This window comes from Natator depressus, chromosome 3 (assembly GCF_965152275.1).
Source record: "Natator depressus isolate rNatDep1 chromosome 3, rNatDep2.hap1, whole genome shotgun sequence".
NCBI lineage: Eukaryota > Metazoa > Chordata > Testudines > Cheloniidae > Natator > Natator depressus.
In genome coordinates this window covers 3,736,869-3,757,898 of record NC_134236.1, presented here as the reverse complement: position 1 = coordinate 3,757,898, position 21,030 = coordinate 3,736,869, and the positions used below count along the sequence as shown (strand labels likewise).

The window sequence follows — 21,030 nt, the reverse complement described above, 5'->3', positions numbered from 1 at the left end:
TTAATCTTCTATGATTCTATGATTCCCCCATGTCCAATATCTATGATCTACTCTGGTATTCCACTTTCTGCCACATCCAAACAGAGGAACAGTCCATCTGGTTCAGCATCTCACCTTATATATATAGGAACCGCCTGTATCCCTCTTTATGCCACTCTGGGCCACATCTGCAGTCCATGAAGTCTGGTATGTTTTCTCTAGCTGTGGCCAATGCCAGGTGCTTTAGGGCAGAGCATGGGACCCACCCACACCCATCATCCATCTAGCTGAGTAACACTGAACCATAGGGGGAAATTCTTCTTGACCCACCAAGTCCTGAATTATGAGATTTGCTAGCTTTCTGACTCTTCTCCTGGCCAGTGTAACTTCAGGTATTATACTAATTTCAATGTCTCTGATCCTTTGTGTTTTTTAATCCTCCTAAGATATTTGCCTCCATAACATCCTACAGCTGTAAATTTCACAGGTTAATTATATGCAGCACGAAAGCCTGCCTCCTCTCCCTTGGTTTGAAAACTCTTGCCTGTAATTTGATGCTGGGACCCTTGCCTTTGCGTTCTGGGGTTGGATGACTCGGAGTCACTGACTGGCCTTCGCTGAGCCGTCGGATATTTAACGCGCTATTATATAGGGGAGACACGGGCAAGAGGGAAAGTCATTCTTTGGTCTGTGTTTGTGTGCATCCATCAGATGAACCTGCCATTCTGGAGGCAGGAGACCTGGACCGGAAAGCCATGCGGCTCGGAGGAGGCCTCGACCTAGACACCATTTCTCTGGCTTCGGTCACAGCCGTTACCACCGATGTGTCGAATAAGAGGTGAGGGAAGGAATTTGAGCCAATACGAGACAGGAAGTGACATCACCCGGCCCACAGTCCAGATGCACACTCCGCCTGCGTTCTGGGGGGGGTTGATGAGCCAGGGTTGTTACCGCGATGGCTCTTTAAAGACCTGCCTGAGATCTTGCCACCTGCAGAAGGCAAAACTCAGGGCAGGGGAGGTTTCCTATCATTTAGATCCAGAGAGAGAGGCGGGAAGAGGCTCAATAGCTTTGCAAATATTTTGTCAAGGTCTCCACATTTGCAGCAGCCAGAATACACTGCTCATCTCTTTGTTTTATGAACATTGATTTTTCTCCTCCCCTTCCAAGGTCAAAGCCTGACATTAAAATGGAGCCCAGTGCTGGCCGGCCAATGGATTACCAAGTAAGTGGGGCTGCTGTGACCCCTTGCCTATCCTCCACATGCTCCTGGGGCTAGAGGCTGGCGGGGGGGAGCAGAATGCCCTGCTGGGGAGATTAAAAGAGGGAGGGGGAGGAAGAGACTCCCTGCAAACATTTGGGGGAACCTCCAAACTCAGCCGTCTGCCCCACTGCTCTCAGGCCAGTTGGGAAGTTTATTGTGACGGGCTCAAAAACGGTGCAGGCCAGCGGCTAAGGCACGGCTGAGGATGTGCAGGCCAGACATTTTCCAGAAGGGAAGAGAAGACTCATTCGGGCAGCCTGGGAGAGGGGCCTTTGCTTAGGGGGAAGGGCAATGGCCCAGCCCTGCCTGGTGAGCCGAGCTGCGCGCCCCCCCCCACCCCAACCAAGCGGCTAGCAGGCCAGGCTGCGGGGTGGGCGGCACAGGACAGAAACGGGCGATGCCCAGGGTTCCATGTATTTACAGCGTGTCTCTTCGTTTCTGTTTGTCCCGACCTGCTGGGAGACGCCCTGGGCTGAAAGGACAGGACATAACTTACCAACAGGGGCACACGGCTAGGGTCTGACATGGAGACCTCTGAAGCAGGTGGCTGTCTGTTACAGATAGCTCCAAGGAGATGCCTTTAGGGCTAGGGAACATTAAATTAAAGCTTGGGTGCGCGGCCATGGAAACTTTATTTAGTTCTTCCTGATCAGAAAGAGTCACCAAGCCACATCTTATGACCTGCTGCTGGGCTAAAGACCAGAGCTTGTCACTGTGGCTATTTCTCGAGCTAATGTATTGACCGTAGCAAGCACAGGATTGGGACCATCAAGAATTCATCCTTGGGACCATCAGCCTCCAGAATCCCAGGCCTCTGGCATCCACTGAATTAAAGGAGCAGACCTGTGCCAGAAAAGGGCTGACATCTACATGAGCCCATGTTTCCATCTTCCCCATGTTTCGGGTAGAGGGCGGCAATGCCCGGCTAACCATGTATGGACTGCAGCACTTCACCTACCCACCCAGGGGTCTGGTCATTCTGAATGACCCTTCTGAAACAGCCTGGGGAGGGTAGCTCATGCCAGGGAGTCCTGGGGAAGTCTGGCTGTTGACTGCTCTCACTCCGCATGCCCGCAACCATTCCTGTTTTGAGCAGATGTTGTAATTATTGATTGGCTGGATTGTATTCATGGCCCTTTGCAAATACCAGGCAGCTGCCTAGAGAGCCCTAAAACATCTAGATCACAGCTGGTCAGGAGAAAGGGACACGAGTGACTCGCTCGGCCACAGGTGGACTTGTTGAACATTCCACCAAATGGGAGCATGTCCCAGGAACGCATCGCCAGTGGATGGCCAGTCCCACGCGGGAGCAGCAGCCCAAATGAAATTAGGCAAATACATTGGAGATATAAACTGAAGAGCTTTGACTATAAACTAAACCGGATTGTAAGGCTAATGGGGAGCCAGTGTAGCTCAGTCATTAACGGCGTAATGGAAGTGTCATGGGGTACAGGGGAAATGCAGCCTGCTGGTAAATTCTGAACCAGTCACGAGCAAGAGATGGAAAGAGCAGGCAGGCCAGCTGGGAGATCATTGTGGTCCTGCAAGGGCAAGGGAGACATGGCTTAGTCTGGAATGGAGAAGATCACGAGGGTGTGGAGACGTGACTTAGTCTGGAATGGAGAAGATCACGAGGGTGTGGAGACATGACTTAGTCTGGAATGGCTCAGCTCTGAGGTGTAGAAGAACTGGCAATGACAAAACACAGTTGGGGGTGCACATGGGGCTTGTTTGCTAACCCTCGGTAGATCCATTTTCCATAACAAACTGGCTTTTGCTGAATGCCTAAAAATTGTAGGAAATCAATTACATTTGAGAACCACAGTCTGAAATGGAGGACTTGTGGCACCTTAGAGACTAACAAATTTATTTGAGCATGAGCTTTCGTGAGCTACAGCTCACTTCATCGCTCTGATACGGTGCTTCTGAAAGATGCAGGTAACAGTCAGAATATGACAGATAGGACGGGGGTGGGGAGGAGAAATTGTTATTCAGGGAGGCTGCTAATTAGGTGGGGCGCAGAGGTGGTCTCAGTCCAGTTCTTGCTGGGTGGGTGGCCATTTCGTACAGACCCAGCCACCATCGTTGTCAGCTGGGAGTCTCAGGGCTTGTCTACGCACAGATGTTGTATCAGTTTCACTAACGGTGTGAACTGACATAGGTCAGCTGGTGCAACTATGTGGGGACCCCTAAACCAGTGTGACCCAGGTGTGAACCAGTGGAGAGTGTCCACATGCAAAGCTGCACTGGCCGAACTAAATCGGTTTAACTTCACTCCATTAGCGAAATGAGAGCAACTTCATGACCCAAGCCTCAGAGGACAGGCTCTGGCCTAAATAAGCTCACGTCCGCTCCAGGCCAGGGCGTGAGGACATCAGCAGCATTGGGGTAGGGAAGCTGACCCTGCCTGGGGTCTCGGGCTGTCGCTCTGGCACCTCCCCACCAGCACTGATCTCACGTCGGCAGACGAATGCAGGCCGGCGGATACCGCGGAGAAGCGATGAACCCGGTTCTCACAAGGGGGGTGTCCCTATCTCCCCTCCCCAGGTGAGCATCACAGTCATCGAGGCCCGGCAGCTGGTGGGGCTGAACATGGACCCCGTGGTGTGCGTGGAGGTGGGGGAAGAGAAGAAATACACATCCATGAAGGAGTCAACCAACTGCCCCTACTACAATGAGGTGAGCTGGCCTCTCCCCAGACCTGGCTCTGACACACACCTGTAGGCAGATGTAGAGACAAGACTGAGCTGGGTGTTTGACTTCTCGGGTCAGGGTTAGCGGAAGATAAAGGTAGGATCTAGCCATTGATAGTCACAGGACGCCTCAGAGTATTGCACTGGGCTTGGAGAACTGCTGCCTTGCTGACTAACGTGCCAAATACTTGGGATTAAAAGCCGCTCCGGTACTGCTCCACGGGCCTGGTGGGACTAGGTGCCTGGGGCAGGAGAGACCGTGGGACCTGCCCCACGTTCCAGCAGAACGCTGGCTCTTCGAAGCACACCAGCACTACAGAAAGTGGCCTTGTGAATGAGGCAGCGCCTGACCCAGGGTCTGTCCGCTCTCAACATGCGTGTCCTTGTGTTTGGGATGGGTCTGTGAGTGCCCGGGACATGGGAAGTCACGCCAGTGGTTGGAGCAGGAGTCGATAGCCAGGAATCAGAGCTTAGGCTCAGAATCCTATCAAGGGCAGTCAGGACCAAAGGTCAGAGCAGGGTCAAACCTGAGGGGTAGCGCAGGAGTTTGCGGTCAGGTTCCAGGCCAGGGTCAACACCAAGGGTCAGAGTTCAAGTCAGGTTTCAGGGTCCGGGTCAGGAGGCAAAGTTCAAATCAAGCCTGAAGCCAGTTCAGGAGTAGGACTGATCCTGGCATCTACAGAGATCCACACTGTTGCGTGGACACATCTTGGACTGCCCCTTGGGTTTATATAGGGCAGGGAGCCAATCAGGAGCCAGGAGGCTGCTGCCTATCACAACCGTTGAGGCAGGACTTCCTGTGGTCTGTGGGCAGTGGAGCGCGAGCTAATTGCAGCTGCCTCTGGGTGATGGCCTGGAGCTGGCGCTTGCCTGGTGGCTCTGCAGCCCTGGGTTCTAGACCCCTGGGGGCCTTACGGCCAGCGCCAGAACTGGAGCAAGGAAAGGGTGGAAACAAGCAGGCCGAAGCGCTATCGAAGCCAGGGGCAAATGCTTTGAGCAGCCGGTCTGTTGACTCTTCCACCCCATCAGGCAGCCTTGTGCAGGCCACCTGTGCTCGTTAGGTCACCCTGAGACTGGTTCTGCTTCCTGACAGGGTCAGGGGGATGGAATTCAGAACCAGATCCGAGCTGCCCCGACAGCACCTGCGCGACTAGGATGAGCGAAAACCCAGGGAAAGCAGCCAATGCCTCTGAGTGCTTTTACAACGAGAGAAAGCGTCTGTTCGCTTGATCTATGTTGAATTTACTGACCCTTGTCCCATTGACCCAGTTTTCATAGCGGATCATATTTTCCATTCCATTTGACCACAAACGCTGTCATTTTCTAAGGTGATTTGGATCTTGCTTCACCCCCCCACCCCACCTCCTCAGCAACTTCTGTTGCCCGGAGCCACTCCCATGCGATGGTTATCTCTGGTAATGAGGGCTGGTCATTGGTAGCCATTTTGATGTTCCCTCCGAAAGGCACACCCCTTGGTTCCCCCTCCCTTACGGCTTCCCTTTCCTTTGCAGTACTTCGTCTTTGATTTCCACGTGCCCCCGGACGTCATGTTCGATAAAGTCATCAGACTGTCGGTAAGCGTGCTTGAGCGGGTGCGCGCGTGCGTGCGGCCCCTTCGCTGCCCTGTCAGAGCATGGGTGGAAAGAGCCCGTTTCACCTGCCGGTGGCGTTTGCGGGTGGAAAGTGAGGGAAGGAGCTGGGGGATGCCGCTGTCAGCCACTGTGCAAGCTTCCCTGAGCAAGAGCTTTGCCGGTGCCCCTCTCTCCTGGCCCACAGCTCCCTCTGCTAGTCCAGGGCCCTCTGTTATTCCAGGCCTGGGTACGCCCATGCAGGGCTCGCTTGTAGACTAGAGCACATGCTGCAATTCCAGTCTCAGCACCTCGCGCCCAGCCCATTCACCTGAGCCCCATCCTGCTCTTCCAGTCCGGTCACATGCCGCTCTGCTAACGCACCTCCGTGCTGATCCCCAGCTTCCACCTGCCATTCAGGTCCTCGGCAGAGATGCCAGATTTCGCCGTGTGTGGGCCCATGCTCAAGGGAGACTAAGAGAACCCTCCCCCATGCACCCATCTCGTTCATGACATTTCCAGATCTGGGAGGCTGAATCCGCACTCTGGGACCTGCTGCCCCACTCCCCGCATGGCTGGGCTTGGGGGCGGTGCAGTAGCTCAGTGCATACTGACTTGCCTGTGCCTTTGTTGATCGAAAGGTCATCCACTCTAAGAACCTCTTGCGCAGTGGGACCTTGGTGGGCTCCTTCAAAATGGATGTTGGGACCGTTTACACGCAGCCTGGTACGTAGCAGTGGCTTGGGCGGGGGTGGTTCATGCCTGGGGAAAAGTCTGTGCTCAAACCCCACTTTGTTAACAGAAGGGTTGGCCTCTCTGTGGGTCAGTTGAAATGGAGAGAAGGGGGTGGGGGCTTAAGGTTTTATCAGCGCTTGTTTGGGATGGCTGCCATGCTCACAAGTGATGTGCCGACAAAACCTTCGGGCCATTCCCATCCCACGGTGTGTTTGGTTTATGCCATGTCAGTGACCGAAGAAGCTGATTGATAGGCCTGTCAAGGAAATGTCCGCCCGTCTGCATTCTCCCTTCATTGTGTTTGCACACACGCAACAAGAAATGTTACTATTGGGGCTCATTTGGCCCGTCCCTCCAGCTGGCAAGGCAGGGTGGTGACGCTTCTTGGGGCTATATACCATGTCTCTGATATCCTGGGACTGCCATGGCTACAACAGCACTGCATACAGGGCTTAGCGATGTTTATTGTGAAAACAAGCATAAGTTTATTTAACAAAGAACAGAGATTCAAATAATCACAAGTAGGTAGAAGTATTGGAAACAATTGGTTACATCTAAACCAAAATCATAATACACCTTCTAGAGTCTAGACTTAACTAACAAGACACCGTCTTCTCTATAATACTTAGTCCTGCCTTGAATGCAGGGGACTGGACTAGATGACCTCTCAAGGTCCCTTCCAGTTCTATGATTCTATGATTCTCTAAGGACGTTTAGCTCACTCAAAATCTTTCTCCCGCTGTTTTTCTGCCAGGTTGGCTGTGATCCCTTTTTACGCTCTCAGCTTATCTCCTAGGGGAAGGAAGCCATGTGTCCCCTTGTATTCTCCTGATATACCTGACTAATTCTGTAATTCTCCTGTTGTGTCTTCCTTCCTGTAAGCTTTGAGATCTCTTGTCTCCGCTGTCTTGATAAGCTGATGGCTCTGTATGAAAGAGTCTTTCGTAAGATACAGCATACACAATGGTCAGCCAAGGAGGGAGAAGTGTCTCCTAACCCTGCCTGAACAGAACCTGTTTGTCACCTTCAGCTGACCTGCCTTAACTCACCTACCTTAAGAACATAGTTTTCAGTACAGATACTTAACCGATTAAATAGGATCTTTATATACGTTCCCTGATGACTAGCGTAGCTCTGGCTGTTGGTGGAGACCTCACATTCCACCTTTGGCCCATTATTATGTAGACATCAGATCCAGGGGATCCCTATAAACCCCTACGCAACCCTTATGCCTTCTGCCAGTTGGCATCAAGTAGTCCCTGGATCCCAGGGCTTATCTAGACCATTGGTTCACAGTGGGCTTGCCTTGGAAGGAGATAAGTCATAGCTAACACATTTAAGAAACCTCTAAAAGGGCCTAAAATTACTTTTTATTTTCTATACAGAATAATGGTGCAATTTTTAAGGTGCAAAATGTCACAATATGCCAAAGGTTGTATCCCATTGGAAAAGGCTCCACACTTATAGGGACTTTAAGGCCATGGCCCTTTCACTCTGCTCTGGCACTGCTGCCCTTTACAAGATAGTGGACCACCACCCTGCCTCTTGTCCAGGACTGAATCTCACCCATCCAGCACCACTGCCGATGCGAAACTGGGGAGAAATGTCCCATTTGGGGTGGGGTAAGAGGGAAACCTGTTTGTGGCAGATTGATTTTTTTTAAAAAAACTGACAGCCACTTTGGCGTGTTAGTGGTTGTCCTGGCTGAGCTGAATTGGTAGGCAGAGTGCAGGTGAAACAATCAAAAGGGTGTGAAAAATGCAGTTGATAAGGTCACTCCGCAGTTTACCTACGGGTTTCGCCTCCACTGAGAAGCTATGGGCACTACACAAAACCCTGATATAGTTTTCAAAATATATAGGCATTTGGGGTGGGCTCAGAAGAGCTTCAGATAACAGGCAGCTAGTATTTTACAGGCTACATCACTGGGATTTTCCCCTTTGAGAAAGATTTTGAGCATAAAAAGCATGGAGTGCCATCTGTATTCCTCTCACTCATGGGAGCTGAGACATGCACTCCCACATGGAGGACGCAGAAAAGGGTCAGACAGTTTCCTACTCCATAAATAACCCCTGAACTTTCTTTTGGTGACTGACTTTCCCTGCCTCCTGGCTTCCAGAGCATCAGTTCTACCACAAATGGGCCATCCTGTCCGATCCCGAGGACATCACGGCCAGCTTGAAAGGGTACCTGAAGTGTGACATCGCTGTGGTGGGGAAAGGGGACAACATAAAGACGCCGCACAAAGCCAACGAGACAGACGAGGATGACATCGAGGGGTGAGGCAGCATGGAACTGGGTTCACCACTCTGGAATTAGCCACCTCCAAACATTAGCCGTCTCTCACAGCTCAGGGACCATCCTTGTGCCACAGATCCATGTGGGGTAGATTGATGGGTTTCAGTGATTTGTAACAGGTCTTCAACTGCCAGGTCTCCAGTCCAGCCCAGGGCGGTCATGACTGACAGCCAAGTTGGCGTCTGTTGGCAAAACACTTTTGAGAGGTCTCGGCCTAGTGCCTGCATTGTTAAACCACTGCTCCAGCAGGCCACGTTGTTGGCAGCCTCAGCAAAGATGCCAAGGACTGTATGGGCCAGGGAGGCTGTCTTCTCCTCTAGAAAAGGGGGTTGCTCTAGCTTCTGCCAGGTGGAGCCAGCAGCAACTACGGCTGGGTTCAATATCTCGGGGTTCCTTTTCAACAATACAGCACAGAACCGGCTTGAGCCCCCACCCAGTGACCTGGGAAATTTACACACCACCCCTGGGCACCTGAGAGGCAATACTTCCCCACTTGCAAGCACAGAGTCTGAGTGTAGAAAAGAAACTTTGAATGAAAGGAGAGAAGTCACCTGACATGAATTAGGGAAAATGCCGCAAGCGGGATTCATAAACATAAAACTGTGAGCAGGACGTGCCCCCCCCCCCGCAGAGTGCGTGGGGCCGGGCCTTCCACCCCACGTTCTTGAGTTCTACAGCCAATAGTTCCTTTACTGTGCCCCCCTCACCACACCCCACTCACAGAGGTTGTCCTTGGCCAGTGAGCACCCGGGGCTCAGAGGTGCATATGGGTGAGAGCCTGGCCACCTCGCCAGCTGCTCATTCACTGTCCGACTGTCAGTCACCTTCTGCTGCCACCTGCCCCTCTGCTGTGACCTCTGCACATCCCGTCTCTTAGCGATTATCAGCTCTGTGCAGCCTGGGCAGAAACACTGCCCCATCGCCCGCGACACCCGCTCCCATTTGAGCACTTTAACATAACAAAAGGCTCCCAAGGAAGCTATTTAGCTTTATTTTTTAACAGTGGGTAGAAACAGCTTAAACCAGCCCAAGGACGTTTGAGGGGGGAATCCCCACACCCTCTCTGAAACACCTGTCCCCACCCCTCTTACTTTCACAGGGGTCTGGCATTCGAGCCCCTGGCTTAGTAAGTTCCTTTCAGCTGAGGGTGACCCCTCAGTCGGGACAAGCTCAGCACAGTTCTGCTCCCCTTTAGTCATACAAGGAAGATAACAACGTTTCACTATCCCTGCACTCAGTACTAAAGGGATTTGTAACCCAACACCAGCCAAAGCCGATCACTTGGAGCTACACAGCTTCTGTCTGCTGGATACGCAGGCAGAGTAGGTGTGTTCATGTAAATACAGTTTGCTCCTAAAGTCTCTCTCCCTCCAGAACTAGCTGTCAGGGGAGAGTTCATTCAGACCCTACTTAAACTCATTGTCAGGGCACTGCAGGGAAGCTGTCCTGCCACTCCCCTTGCTGGCCTGGGTCTGTGGGGGACACAGGAGTGGGAAGCCTGCAGAAGTGTTGATGCAGAGCACTGAAAATCCCTACAAAATACTCAGGAGAAAAGTCCATGAGGTTCAAAACTTAGTTCACCCCCACAGTGATAGAGCAATGAAGTGGCTCGAGGTGCCTGGGGCCTTTAAAGCCAAACCTCAGGTCCCTGTCTGGTTACCTAGCATCCCCCTGGTTATACAGCATCCCCGGCAACCAGGCTAGAAGGGATGTCCCACGCCATTTGCTGCAACCGCCCCAGGCTTTATTCTGGCCCCATCTGACATCCCTGAGGTTGCAGGTGGGTGACTGAGGGTGCAATCTGGCCCATTTTTAGCCAGAAGGTTGTGCTGTCCACTGATGTAGCCAGGAAGTTACCCCCACCTTGCCCCAGACAACATAGTGCGGTCGTGGGGCCGGAGCGGCATTCTGGCACTTTTGCCACACAGAGGATTCCATTGGCATCCTCCGCTCAGCGTGATGGTCGCACTATATGGAAGACGCCATTTGGTTGAGCAAAATGGCATCCTCTGCATGGTGCATGGGAGGTCGCACTGGTGGGGGCGTTCCCACACTGGTGGGGGTGGTCCCACACTGGCAGGGGCGTTCCGCTCGTTGCCCATTCAGGACAACACCTATTTAAGCGACTTCATAGAATCATAGAATCATAGAATATCAGGGTTGGAAGGGACCCCAGAAGGTCATCTAGTCCAACCCCCTGCTCGAAGCAGGACCAATTCCCAGTTAAATCATCCCAGCCAGGGCTTTGTCAAGCCTGACCTTAAAAACCTCTAAGGAAGGAGATTCTACCACCTCCCTAGGTAACGCATTCCAGTGTTTCACCACCCTCTTAGTGAAAAAGTTTTTCCTAATATCCAATCTAAACCTCCCCCATTGCAACTTGAGACCATTACTCCTCGTTCTGTCATCTGCTACCATTGAGAACAGTCTAGAGCCATCCTCTTTGGAACCCCCTTTCAGGTAGTTGAAAGCAGCTATCAAATCCCCCCTCATTCTTCTCTTCTGCAGACTAAACAATCCCAGCTCCCTCAGCCTCTCCTCATAAGTCATGTGCTCTAGACCCCTAATCATTTTTGTTGCCCTTCGCTGGACTCTCTCCAATTTATCCACATCCTTCTTGTAGTGTGGGGCCCAAAACTGGACACAGTACTCCAGATGAGGCCTCACCAGTGTCGAATAGAGGGGAACGATCACGTCCCTCGATCTGCTCGCTATGCCCCTACTTATACATCCCAAAATGCCATTGGCCTTCTTGGCAACAAGGGCACACTGTTGACTCATATCCAGCTTCTCGTCCACTGTCACCCCTAGGTCCTTTTCCGCAGAACTGCTGCCTAGCCATTCGGTCCCTAGTCTGTAGCGGTGCATTGGATTCTTCCATCCTAAGTGCAGGACCCTGCACTTATCCTTATTGAACCTCATCAGATTTCTTTTGGCCCAATCCTCCAATTTGTCTAGGTCCTTCTGTATCCTATCCCTCCCCTCCAGCGTATCTACCACTCCTCCCAGTTTAGTATCATCTGCAAATTTGCTGAGAGTGCAATCCACACCATCCTCCAGATCATTTATGAAGATATTGAACAAAACTGGCCTCAGGACCGACCCCTGGGGCACTCCACTTGACACCGGCTGCCAACTAGACATGGAGCCATTGATCACTACCCGTTGAGCCAGACAATCTAGCCAGCTTTCTACCCACCTTATAGTGCATTCATCTAGCCCATACTTCCTTAACTTGCTGACAAGAATACTGTGGGAGACAGTGTCAAAAGCTTTGCTAAAGTCAAGAAACAATACATCCACTGCTTTCCCTTCATCCACAGAACCAGTAATCTCATCATAAAAGGCGATTAGATTAGTCAGGCATGACCTTCCCTTGGTGAATCCATGCTGACTGTTCCTGATCACTTTCCTCTCATGTAAGTGCTTCAGGATTGATTCTTTGAGGACCTGCTCCATGATTTTTCCAGGGACTGAGGTGAGGCTGACTGGCCTGTAGTTCCCAGGATCCTCCTTCTTCCCTTTTTTAAAGATTGGCACTACATTAGCCCTTATCCCTGGACAGATCTCAGGGTGGAAATAAATAGCAAGACCAGAGACCATATGGATGAGAACCCGTTCATGAGATCCAGCCCAATGGTCACATGCATTGCAAGGCCAGATCCATGGGGAGTCCTTCGTAAAACGGCCAGTCTCCATGCTGAATCGGGAGATTTGGCAGAGATGTAGCAATGAAGCCAACTTGGCTCCAGACGTGGTCACTCATCTATGTTCTTCTTCAGTGCCGAAGGGAGACGCAGAGCGTGAAGGGGAAGGTGTGCCCACTTCTGAAAGTCTCGCCTCCCCAGAGTCGGTCCCTCAGCCACGGCGTGACTAGCCAACTCCTCCCCTTGGGCCCAGTTACCCCCTCCAGCCCTGTCTGTCTGTGTCCACATTGCAGGAACCTGCTTCTTCCAGATGGCATCCCGCCAGAGCGGCAGTGGGCCCGTTTCTACATCAAGATCTACCGCGCGGAGGGGCTACCCCGCATGAACACCAGCCTCATGGCCAACGTGAAGAAGGCACTCATCGGAGAGAACAAGGATCTGGTGGACCCCTACGTCCAGGTGCTGTTTGCAGGGCAGAAGGTAAGCAGGTTATTTGCTGAGCCGTGGCACTGGGAGATGCCCTGGGAAAGGCAATCACTGGGCAAAGCTTTCCTGTTTGCCACGTTCCTCTGTTGTGTCCAAACAACGTGAACAATTTTGTTGAGCACTTTGCGATAGCCACCAGTCGCGGGAAGGTCCCATTGCATATGCTGGGAGGAGAGAATCGCTGGCTCAGTGCATGGTCCGTTGGTTACCACGAGCAGGGGCAACAGGTGAAGACAGCCTGGTGGTCATTAGCCTAGGCCACTCCACGATCCTGCTCCCGCTCTTCCCGTCCGGCAGGGGAAAACGTCAGTGCAGAAGAGCAGCTATGAGCCCCTGTGGAACGAGCAGATCATCTTCACGGAGATGTTCCCCCCTCTGTGCAAGCGGCTCAAGGTCCAGATCCGGGACTCGGACAAGGTCAACGACATGGCCATCGGCACCCACTTCATTGACCTGCGCAAGATCTCCAACGAAGGGGACAAAGGTAAAGCCCGGGGGCTGATCCTCCACCCCGTTGGAAAAGGCCGACATGACGGCATAGGCCCCACTTACCTCCCCCTTCAGCCTAGAGATTAGTGAGCTTGGGTGCCCGGCCTGAGAGGCTTCGCTTCAGAAAGTGCTGCGCACCCATCTTCTGCAAATCAGGCCCTTGTAAGACATCTCCAGCTGGGCCCCGAAGCCCACTAGTCACTTCCACAAGCTCTGCCACAGGCAGGTGCAAATCTGATACACTCCCACCTTGTTGTTGTTATTTGTATTACCGTAGCACCTGTGAACCCCAATCAGTGCTAGGCCCTGTACAAACACAGAACAAAAAGTCCACCCTGCCCCAAAGAACTACCCAGCTACGTGTAAGACGAGAGATGGCAGACAGAGACAGACAGGTGGGGGAGCACAAGGAAACGGTGAGGTGATACTGGTCAGCGTGATGATAGGCAGTGGTATTTGTGCACCGGCAGCCTGTGCTCACACACATACGTCTGGGCACCCGTGAAGGCATGCACCGGTGCAGTTGTGCACATTCACACAGTCCTCCATGCCCACGCCACTCAGGTGAGGCCATGTCATGGTGTTTGCACTGCCCTCGCCCCGATCACCAGGCATGTTCTCTCTGCTGCAGGCTTCCTGCCCACCTTCGGCCCAGCCTGGGTGAACATGTATGGCTCCACCCGGAACTACACCCTGATGGACGAGCACCAGGACCTGAACGAGGGCCTGGGCGAGGGCGTCTCCTTCCGCGCCCGGCTGCTCCTCAGCCTCGCCGTGGAGATCCTGGACACCAGCAACCCGGAGATCACCAGCTCCACAGAGGTGCAAGTGGAGCAGGCCACGCCGGTCACAGACGTGAGTCAACCCCACCATTTCCCTAGCCAGCTCCCGTGCCACGTCTTGCGAGTTGACGGTCAGGTTGCTTCACCCCTCCGAGGCCTGTTCATCCCTTGTCTCTCAGTGCAGCGAGCATGGGGCAGGGGCAGTCTGCCCCTGTTGGGACGGCCACCAACAGGGAAAGTTAGTCCCAGCCAGGGCGCGGTTTTTGGGGTCTGGAGACATCTGTTCTGTTAGAAACAGGTCACCAGAGACCCTTGTTTCGCGCCGGCGACCAAATAGCCTTCATGTGATAACAGCTGTCTGTCTGCCCTGCCCCCACCACCACCTCTTGGCGGGGACTGAACCCGGGACCAAGCGGTGAAAGGCTCCGTATCCCGAGGTGGACGACATTTTTCGACAAAAACATTTTTTTCGGCCAAAAAAAAAAATGTAGATTTGGCGACCCCAAAACGTTGTGCCATTTTGTGTTGATTTCACTGAATGGTTCACTGAGCGAGAAAAAAGCTAAGAACAAATTCTGAAAAATGGTGTCCTTTTGTTTCAGCCTTTTTGAAGTGAAACATTTCCATTTTTCAGCTCAGAACGCCTTTTGGGGTCAAAGTTTCCTTTATTTCTTTTTTGTAAATCAAAAACCTTGAAAAACGTTCCAAATCAAAACCAAACCGGTTTGTGGGACTTGAAGCGTTTGGGATTTTTACCTTTCCAGTCCTGAAAAGTTTCCAAAAATGTTCATTTTTTTTTTAAATTGCAAACGAACGGCGAAGCCTGTTACTCATCCAGCTCTGTTCTTATCTCACAACCAGTCCCAGCACGGCCCCAAAGTCCTAAGAGAGACTAAGCTACCCTCTGTCAACCAGAGGGGTGCTCCACAGATCAAGATTAAGGTACATTAGTAGTGCAGCTTGGATTGCTACTGCTCATGCAGGGAATAAACACAGGCCTTCAGTCTGTAGGCCTGTGAATCTGGCATCTTTTATTGGCAATAAAGTCCACTGGAAACCAACAAAGCTGCCTCCCCAGAACTGATAGCTCCTGTGGGTACCAAAACACATTGCCAGTCTGCAGGCTTCCCAACTGCTAAGTAGAGGGACCTTGTAGTCCCATCAGCCAGTTCAGCCAGTCTCTACCGCCCCCCTGCCCCCATGTTAACAGCCTATACTTTCTCCTGCAGAACTGCACGGGCAAAATGGAAGAGTTCTTTCTCTTTGGAGCCTTCCTGGAAGCGACCATGATTGACAGAAAGATCGGGGACAAACCCATCAACTTTGAGGTCACAATAGGTTGGTATTTTTGTGAAATGGGTTTCAGTCAATGGAGTCGATTGAAATCCCAGGAAGAGGCCGTGGCCCAGGATGCAGTATCGAGGGCCAAAGGAATCCCAGCTGGCAGACGTCGGGTCTGTCTACGCTGCAGTCAGAGGTGAAGCTGCCGCACGTGTAGACGTACTTGAGCTAGTTTTGCCTGGCTAGCTCCAGTACCTATAGCGGTGAAGTCATGGCAGCAGGGGCTGTGCAAGTCCACCTGGGATCCTGGCTGTGTACGTACGTGGCGAGTGGTCCCTGCTGCCCCAGCTTCGCTGCTGTTGCTGCTGGAAGTAGCTCCATCCAAACTAGCTCAGGCAGGTCTACACATGCTGTGGTGGTCTAGACGGACCGGAAGTCGTTAAGCTCAAGCTGTGATGGCTCCTGGCTTTGGCTCTGGAGAACCTGGTGCAATCCATCCTGGTGTTAAATAAATACCAAGGAGGGAGAGAAGGTGTTCAGGGGTCCGGGATATGAGCCCTGGTCAGTGTTCACGGTCGTTGAACCTCCCTGACCTCCCCAGGATCCCCGGGGAGGGGGAGGGGGGAATTCCTTCCCCACCCTAAATCAGTGGCGACTGACGGAGCCGGGGGCGAGGGTAAGGGTTTTCGTTCGCCGCCCTCTTCCCAAGGCAACTACGGGAACCGGATCGACGGCACGGCCAAGCTCAGCCTGAAGAAGAAGAAGGAGGGCGGGGACGGCAAGCAGGAGGACTCTGAGCTGCTCCAGCGCTCGAGCGAGGACGAAGCCGATGACGACGGGGAGCTGGCCTCTGTCTCCTCAACTCAGCCAGTGAAGCCCCTGATCACAGACAGGCAAGTGTGCCAGGCTGGTCAATGGGACGGGGTGTTGCTGAAGGTTGGGGGGGAAGATAAAAGAGGGGGGGACCCTTGTGGTGTGTAATTAGATCGAACAGAATTTGGGGTCTCCTGCCTTTCAGGCAGTTGGGAAGCAGAGCGACTGGGCTCTTCCCGCCCTGCTGGCTTCATTAGGGTACAATACAATGCAGGATAGGGTGAGTTTGGTGCTTCAGACTGAGAAGAGGATACTGTCTTCCAAGCCATCAGCAGGGTTACAGGACAACAGGTTAGGCCCTCCAGGCAGAGAAACTGCTGGAGCTCCGAGCAGCTTTGAAGGGTCCCTTCTGATCTGTGCTCCAGCCCGCAGCCGAGGCAGGCCAGCTGTGGGTGTTTGACTGCAGTGTAGACAAGCCCAGAGAGGCTAATTGACTGGTCCGGGGAATCTCTGCTGGAGCAGAGAACTGAACCCAAATCTCCTGAGACCCAAGCTAGCACTCTAACCACTGGGCAGTCCTTCCTCCCTTAGTCTAGGTCTTCTCTGCCTTGTCTATTCTCTGTCCACACTCGCACCTCGAGAGCATGAGAAGAGGTGAAGTTTTTGACTCTGACAGTACTTAACCATTGGAACAATTTGCCAAAGGTTGGGTTGATTCTCTGTCACTGGCAAATTCTCAATGAAGATTGGACGATTTTCTGAAAGATCTGCTGTAGTTTAAACAGGAATTACTGTGGGGCAGCTCTCTGGCCGGTGCTATGCAGGAGGTCAGACCAGATGATCACAGTGGTCCAGTTTTGGTGCTCACAATTCAAGAAGGATGTTGATAAACTAGAGAGGGATCAGAGAAGAGCCACGTGAATATTTAAAGGAATAGAAAACCTGCCTTACAGTGATAGGTTGAGCTACCTGAGTCTAGTTAGCTTAGCAGTGAGAAAGTTAGGGGGTGACTTGATCCCACACTATAAGTATCTACATGGGGAACAAATATTTAATCATGGGCTCTTCAGTCTAGCAGAGAAAGGTCTAACAGGATCCAATGGCTGGAAGTTGAAGCTAGACAAATTCAGATGGGAAGGCATAGATGCATGATGGTGACGCTAATTATCAATTTACCAAGGATCGTGCTGGATTCTCCGTCACTGACAAGTTTTTAATTAAGATCAGATGTTTCTCTAAAAGCTCTGCTCTAGGAATTATTCTGGGGCCGGTCTCTGGCCTGAGTCATACAGGAGATCAGACCAGATGATCACAATGGTCCCTTCTGGCCTTGGGATCTATGGACCTATGGATGAGGCTATTTGCAAGCGAGCAACCAGCAATTTCCTTCTGCTCAGGGCAACTGTCTGATCCTGGGGCCCGGCCCAAAGCCCCCTGAAGTTTATGGGAGTCTTTCCGTTGACTTCAGTGGGTTTGGAAGAGGCTTCCAGCGCTTAGTGTGACCTCCGCTCCATCTGCCGTGCACTCCTTGGTGGGCTCCATGAAGCCTGTGCGGGATCAGCGCCCTCACGCTGTCAGGATGCTGGCAGTGCCCTCCCAGGTGCGCTCACGCTCTGGTGTATCCTTCCTCCCTTCCCTGCAGGAACTACTTCCACTTGCCTTACTTCGAGAAGAAGCCCTGCATCTACATCAAGAGCTGGTGGCAGGACCAAAGGCGGAGGCTCTACAATGCCAACATCATGGACAAGATCGCCGACAAGCTGGTCAGTCCGAGGATGGGGTAGGGCTCCTAGGGGACTAGGAGCCCAGGGGGGGCAGTGGACACCACACCTAGTTCCCCTGCATTGACACCTGTGTCCGCACCCTGCAGCTGCACGACCACTGCTCATGGTGCATGAACGGTCCCATCGCAGGAACCACGCTGGTGAACCCAGCCTCATAGGGAGCCAAAGCCTGGGACCCTGGTGTCCAGAGGGATATGGGGGGCAGCCCCAGTTACAGCTCGAAGCTGAGGGAGAGCAGAAAGCTCCAGAGACTGGCCTCATTAGCTTAATGGTGAGGGATCCCCAAGGAGACATCTCAGAAGCCCCACCCAAGGAGGCATGAAGTCGCTGGGGAAAGCCCCAGAGAAAGCCCAGAACTGGTCTCCTCTGACTGTGTGAGCTAGCAACACCGAGCTGGCCCCAGCCCTTGACAGCTACACCTGGCCGGCTGGCCGACTGAGCAGGGCACCCCGACTCCCCAGCCCCGGCCCGGAAGAGAGAGGGGAAGGGGCTTCTCGCTCCCAAAGTGGCTCTCCCCAGGGGAGCTGCGGTTCCGTCCTGCCCCCAGTGACGCGTGGCCTCCTTCTCTCCTTGCCGTTCCAGGAGGAGGGGCTCAATGACGTGCAGGAGATGATGAAGACGGAGAAGCCGCACCCTGAGCGCCGGCTCCGAGGGGTCCTGGAGGAGCTGAGCAGCGGATGCTTGTGAGTTGGAAGGGGGAAGGGAAAGAGGCAGAGGCCCAGCCAGAGACACGGCGGAAAGTCTCAAGGACTCAGCCACTAGGGCCCTGTGAGAGTTACAGCCTCGTACGTGAAGGGCAGCTCCTGCCATGCCACCCCCAGCAGCATGAGCCAATAAGCCAGTTGCCCATTAGCTGTACTGCAGGGAGTCTGGTGGGTGGCTAGATGACCTACCTGCTGCAGAGATCCTTGGCAGGGAGCGGGGATCCTGCTGGAGGCATCCTGGTCTGTCCCTAATGGGTGAAATTCACCCTGTGCATTGCCGGTGCATGACATCCATCCCTCTCACGCCCATCCCATGCCTTCGGCCGCTGTCTTTCCTCTCCTGAGCCCCATGTGACTGCCAATGTCGTGTCTCTCTCCCCCACCAGCCGCTTTGTGACCCTCACCAACAAAGACCAGAGCCTCTCCGCCCGGACCCGACTGGACCGAGAGCGGCTCAAATCCTGCATGCGGGAGCTGGTGAGAGCATCTGGCGGGTGGGACGGGGTGAAAGGTCAGCGAGGGGTGGGGGGGCTCTGGGCGCTGCCAATGGGATATGGAGCCCAGCGCCCAAGGGGAAAGATGTAACTGCGGGTGGTGTTCAGTGAGATGGTACTGGCAGCCCAGCGACCCACCGCTGCTTCTGGCTCTCCTGGCCCATGCTCGGCAGCCTCCAGGACCGTATGGAGTATGGGAACTGCACTTCCCCGGTGAACAGGCGAGAGACTTGCCCTGTCACTTCCCAGGCTGCCCCTCATCACTGCATAGAGGTCTCCAGGGCTGCCAACCCAGCCCCTTTCACTAGGGCGACCTTCTCTGTACCTTGGCTTAGCTCCTCCCTGCATCTGACAGGTGTTAATGAATTCACTGTCTGTGAAGTCGGCATCACCATCCCCTTATTATAGATGGGGAAACTGAGGCACCATCCTTCCACCCCTCCTCACTGCATGCAGACCTGCCCTGTCTTTTTCCCTTCTCTCTGGTCCCTTTACCACTCATTCACTTTATGCCCTTGGCACCGGACGCTGTACCCGCAGGAGAACATGGGCCAGCAAGCCAAGACCCTGCGGTCGCAGGTGAAGAAGAACACAATGAGGGACAAGCTGAAGCTGGTGCAGAACTTCCTGCAGAAGCTCCGCTTCCTGGCAGATGAGGTGAGCAGGAACCACCTCTCCGCACTGACCCTGGGCGTGAGCCTGGCTGGCCCCCAGGGGAGGGAAACAAGCAGCCTCTGTGGATGGCTGTTGCTTTGTGCATCGATCCTAGGCCGAGGGCAAGGGAAACTGGCATACTGAGGCTTTATAAGCCTGTATGGGGCAAAGGTGCCCCACAGCCCAGGACACTCCAGGTGGATTCTGCTTCTCCTCAAAGGTGTCCGTGTTCTGCTCTCAGTTAAGTTCATTAAGTCCAAAGCAGATTGCGAAGAGTTACAAAGGGATCTCACTAAACTGAGTGACTGGGCAAGAAAATAGCAGATGAAATTCAATGTTGATAAATGCAAAGTAATGCACATTGGAAAACATAATCCCAACTCTACATATTAAATGATGGGGTCTAAATTCGCTGTTACCGCTCAAGAAAGATCTTGGAGTCATTGTGGATAGTTCTCTGAAAACATCCACTCAATGTGCAGCGCAGCCAAAAAAGTGAACAGAATGTTGGGAATCATTAGGAAAGGGACAGATAATAAGACAGAAAATATCATGTTGCCTTTCTATAAATCCATGGGACACCCACAGTTTGAATACTGCCTGCAGATGTGGTCACCCCACCTCAAAAAAGAGATATTGGAATTGGAAAAGGTTCAGAAAAGGGCAACTAAAATGATTAGGAGGATGGAACAGCTTCTGTATGAGGAGAGTTTAGTAGGACTGGGACTTTTCATCTTGGAAAAGAGACGACTAAGAGAGGATATGATAGAGGTCTATAAAATCGTGAGAAAGTAGATAAGTGATATTTACTCCTTCTCATAACACAAGAACTAGGGGTCACCAAACGAAATGAATGGGCAGCAGATTGAAAACAAACCAAAGGCAGTATTTCTTCACACAACACACAGTCTACCTGTATAGCTGTTTGCCAGAGGATGCTGTGAAGGCCAAGACTATAACAGGGTTCCAAAGAGAACTAGATACGTTCATGGAGGAGAGGTCCATCAATGACTATTAGCCAGGATGGGCAGGGATGGTGTCCCTTGCCTCTGTTTGCCAGAAGCTGGGAATGGGTGACAGGGGATGGATCACTTGAGGATTACCTGTTCTGTTCATTCCTTCTGGGGCACCTGGCACTGGCCACTGTCGGAAGAAAGGATATTGGGCTAGATGGACCTTTGGTCTGACCCAGTATGGCCGTTCTTATGTTCTTATGATACCCACGCTGGTGTCTGGGCCTCGTTGGCTTTCCTACAGTACACAAGTGCATTGGTTGATTTGAATGGGCAGGTAGCAACGGCTGGGTCTTCTGCAGGGATTGAACCTGGAACCTCTGCAGGTAAATGCATGAGCCGCTAG

General features: G+C 52.8%; 1 protein-coding gene across 8 annotated transcripts in view; it reads left to right on the top strand.

The window, feature by feature from the left end:
* Nucleotides 1-21,030, top strand: part of OTOF (otoferlin) — a 216,395-nt gene that overhangs the window by 153,900 nt on the left and 41,465 nt on the right. For all 8 annotated transcript variants that reach the window (XM_074947330.1, XM_074947327.1, XM_074947329.1 and 5 more), the window contains 15 exons: nt 691-817; nt 1,150-1,204; nt 3,791-3,922; nt 5,448-5,510; nt 6,146-6,230; nt 8,359-8,518; nt 12,478-12,664; nt 12,968-13,154; nt 13,791-14,014; nt 15,171-15,279; nt 15,932-16,115; nt 17,678-17,798; nt 18,402-18,502; nt 18,910-19,000; nt 19,558-19,674. In XM_074947330.1, coding sequence (XP_074803431.1) covers nt 691-817; nt 1,150-1,204; nt 3,791-3,922; nt 5,448-5,510; nt 6,146-6,230; nt 8,359-8,518; nt 12,478-12,664; nt 12,968-13,154; nt 13,791-14,014; nt 15,171-15,279; nt 15,932-16,115; nt 17,678-17,798; nt 18,402-18,502; nt 18,910-19,000; nt 19,558-19,674 — 1,943 coding nt within the window. The remainder of the gene's footprint in view (nt 1-690; nt 818-1,149; nt 1,205-3,790; nt 3,923-5,447; nt 5,511-6,145; nt 6,231-8,358; nt 8,519-12,477; nt 12,665-12,967; nt 13,155-13,790; nt 14,015-15,170; nt 15,280-15,931; nt 16,116-17,677; nt 17,799-18,401; nt 18,503-18,909; nt 19,001-19,557; nt 19,675-21,030) is intronic.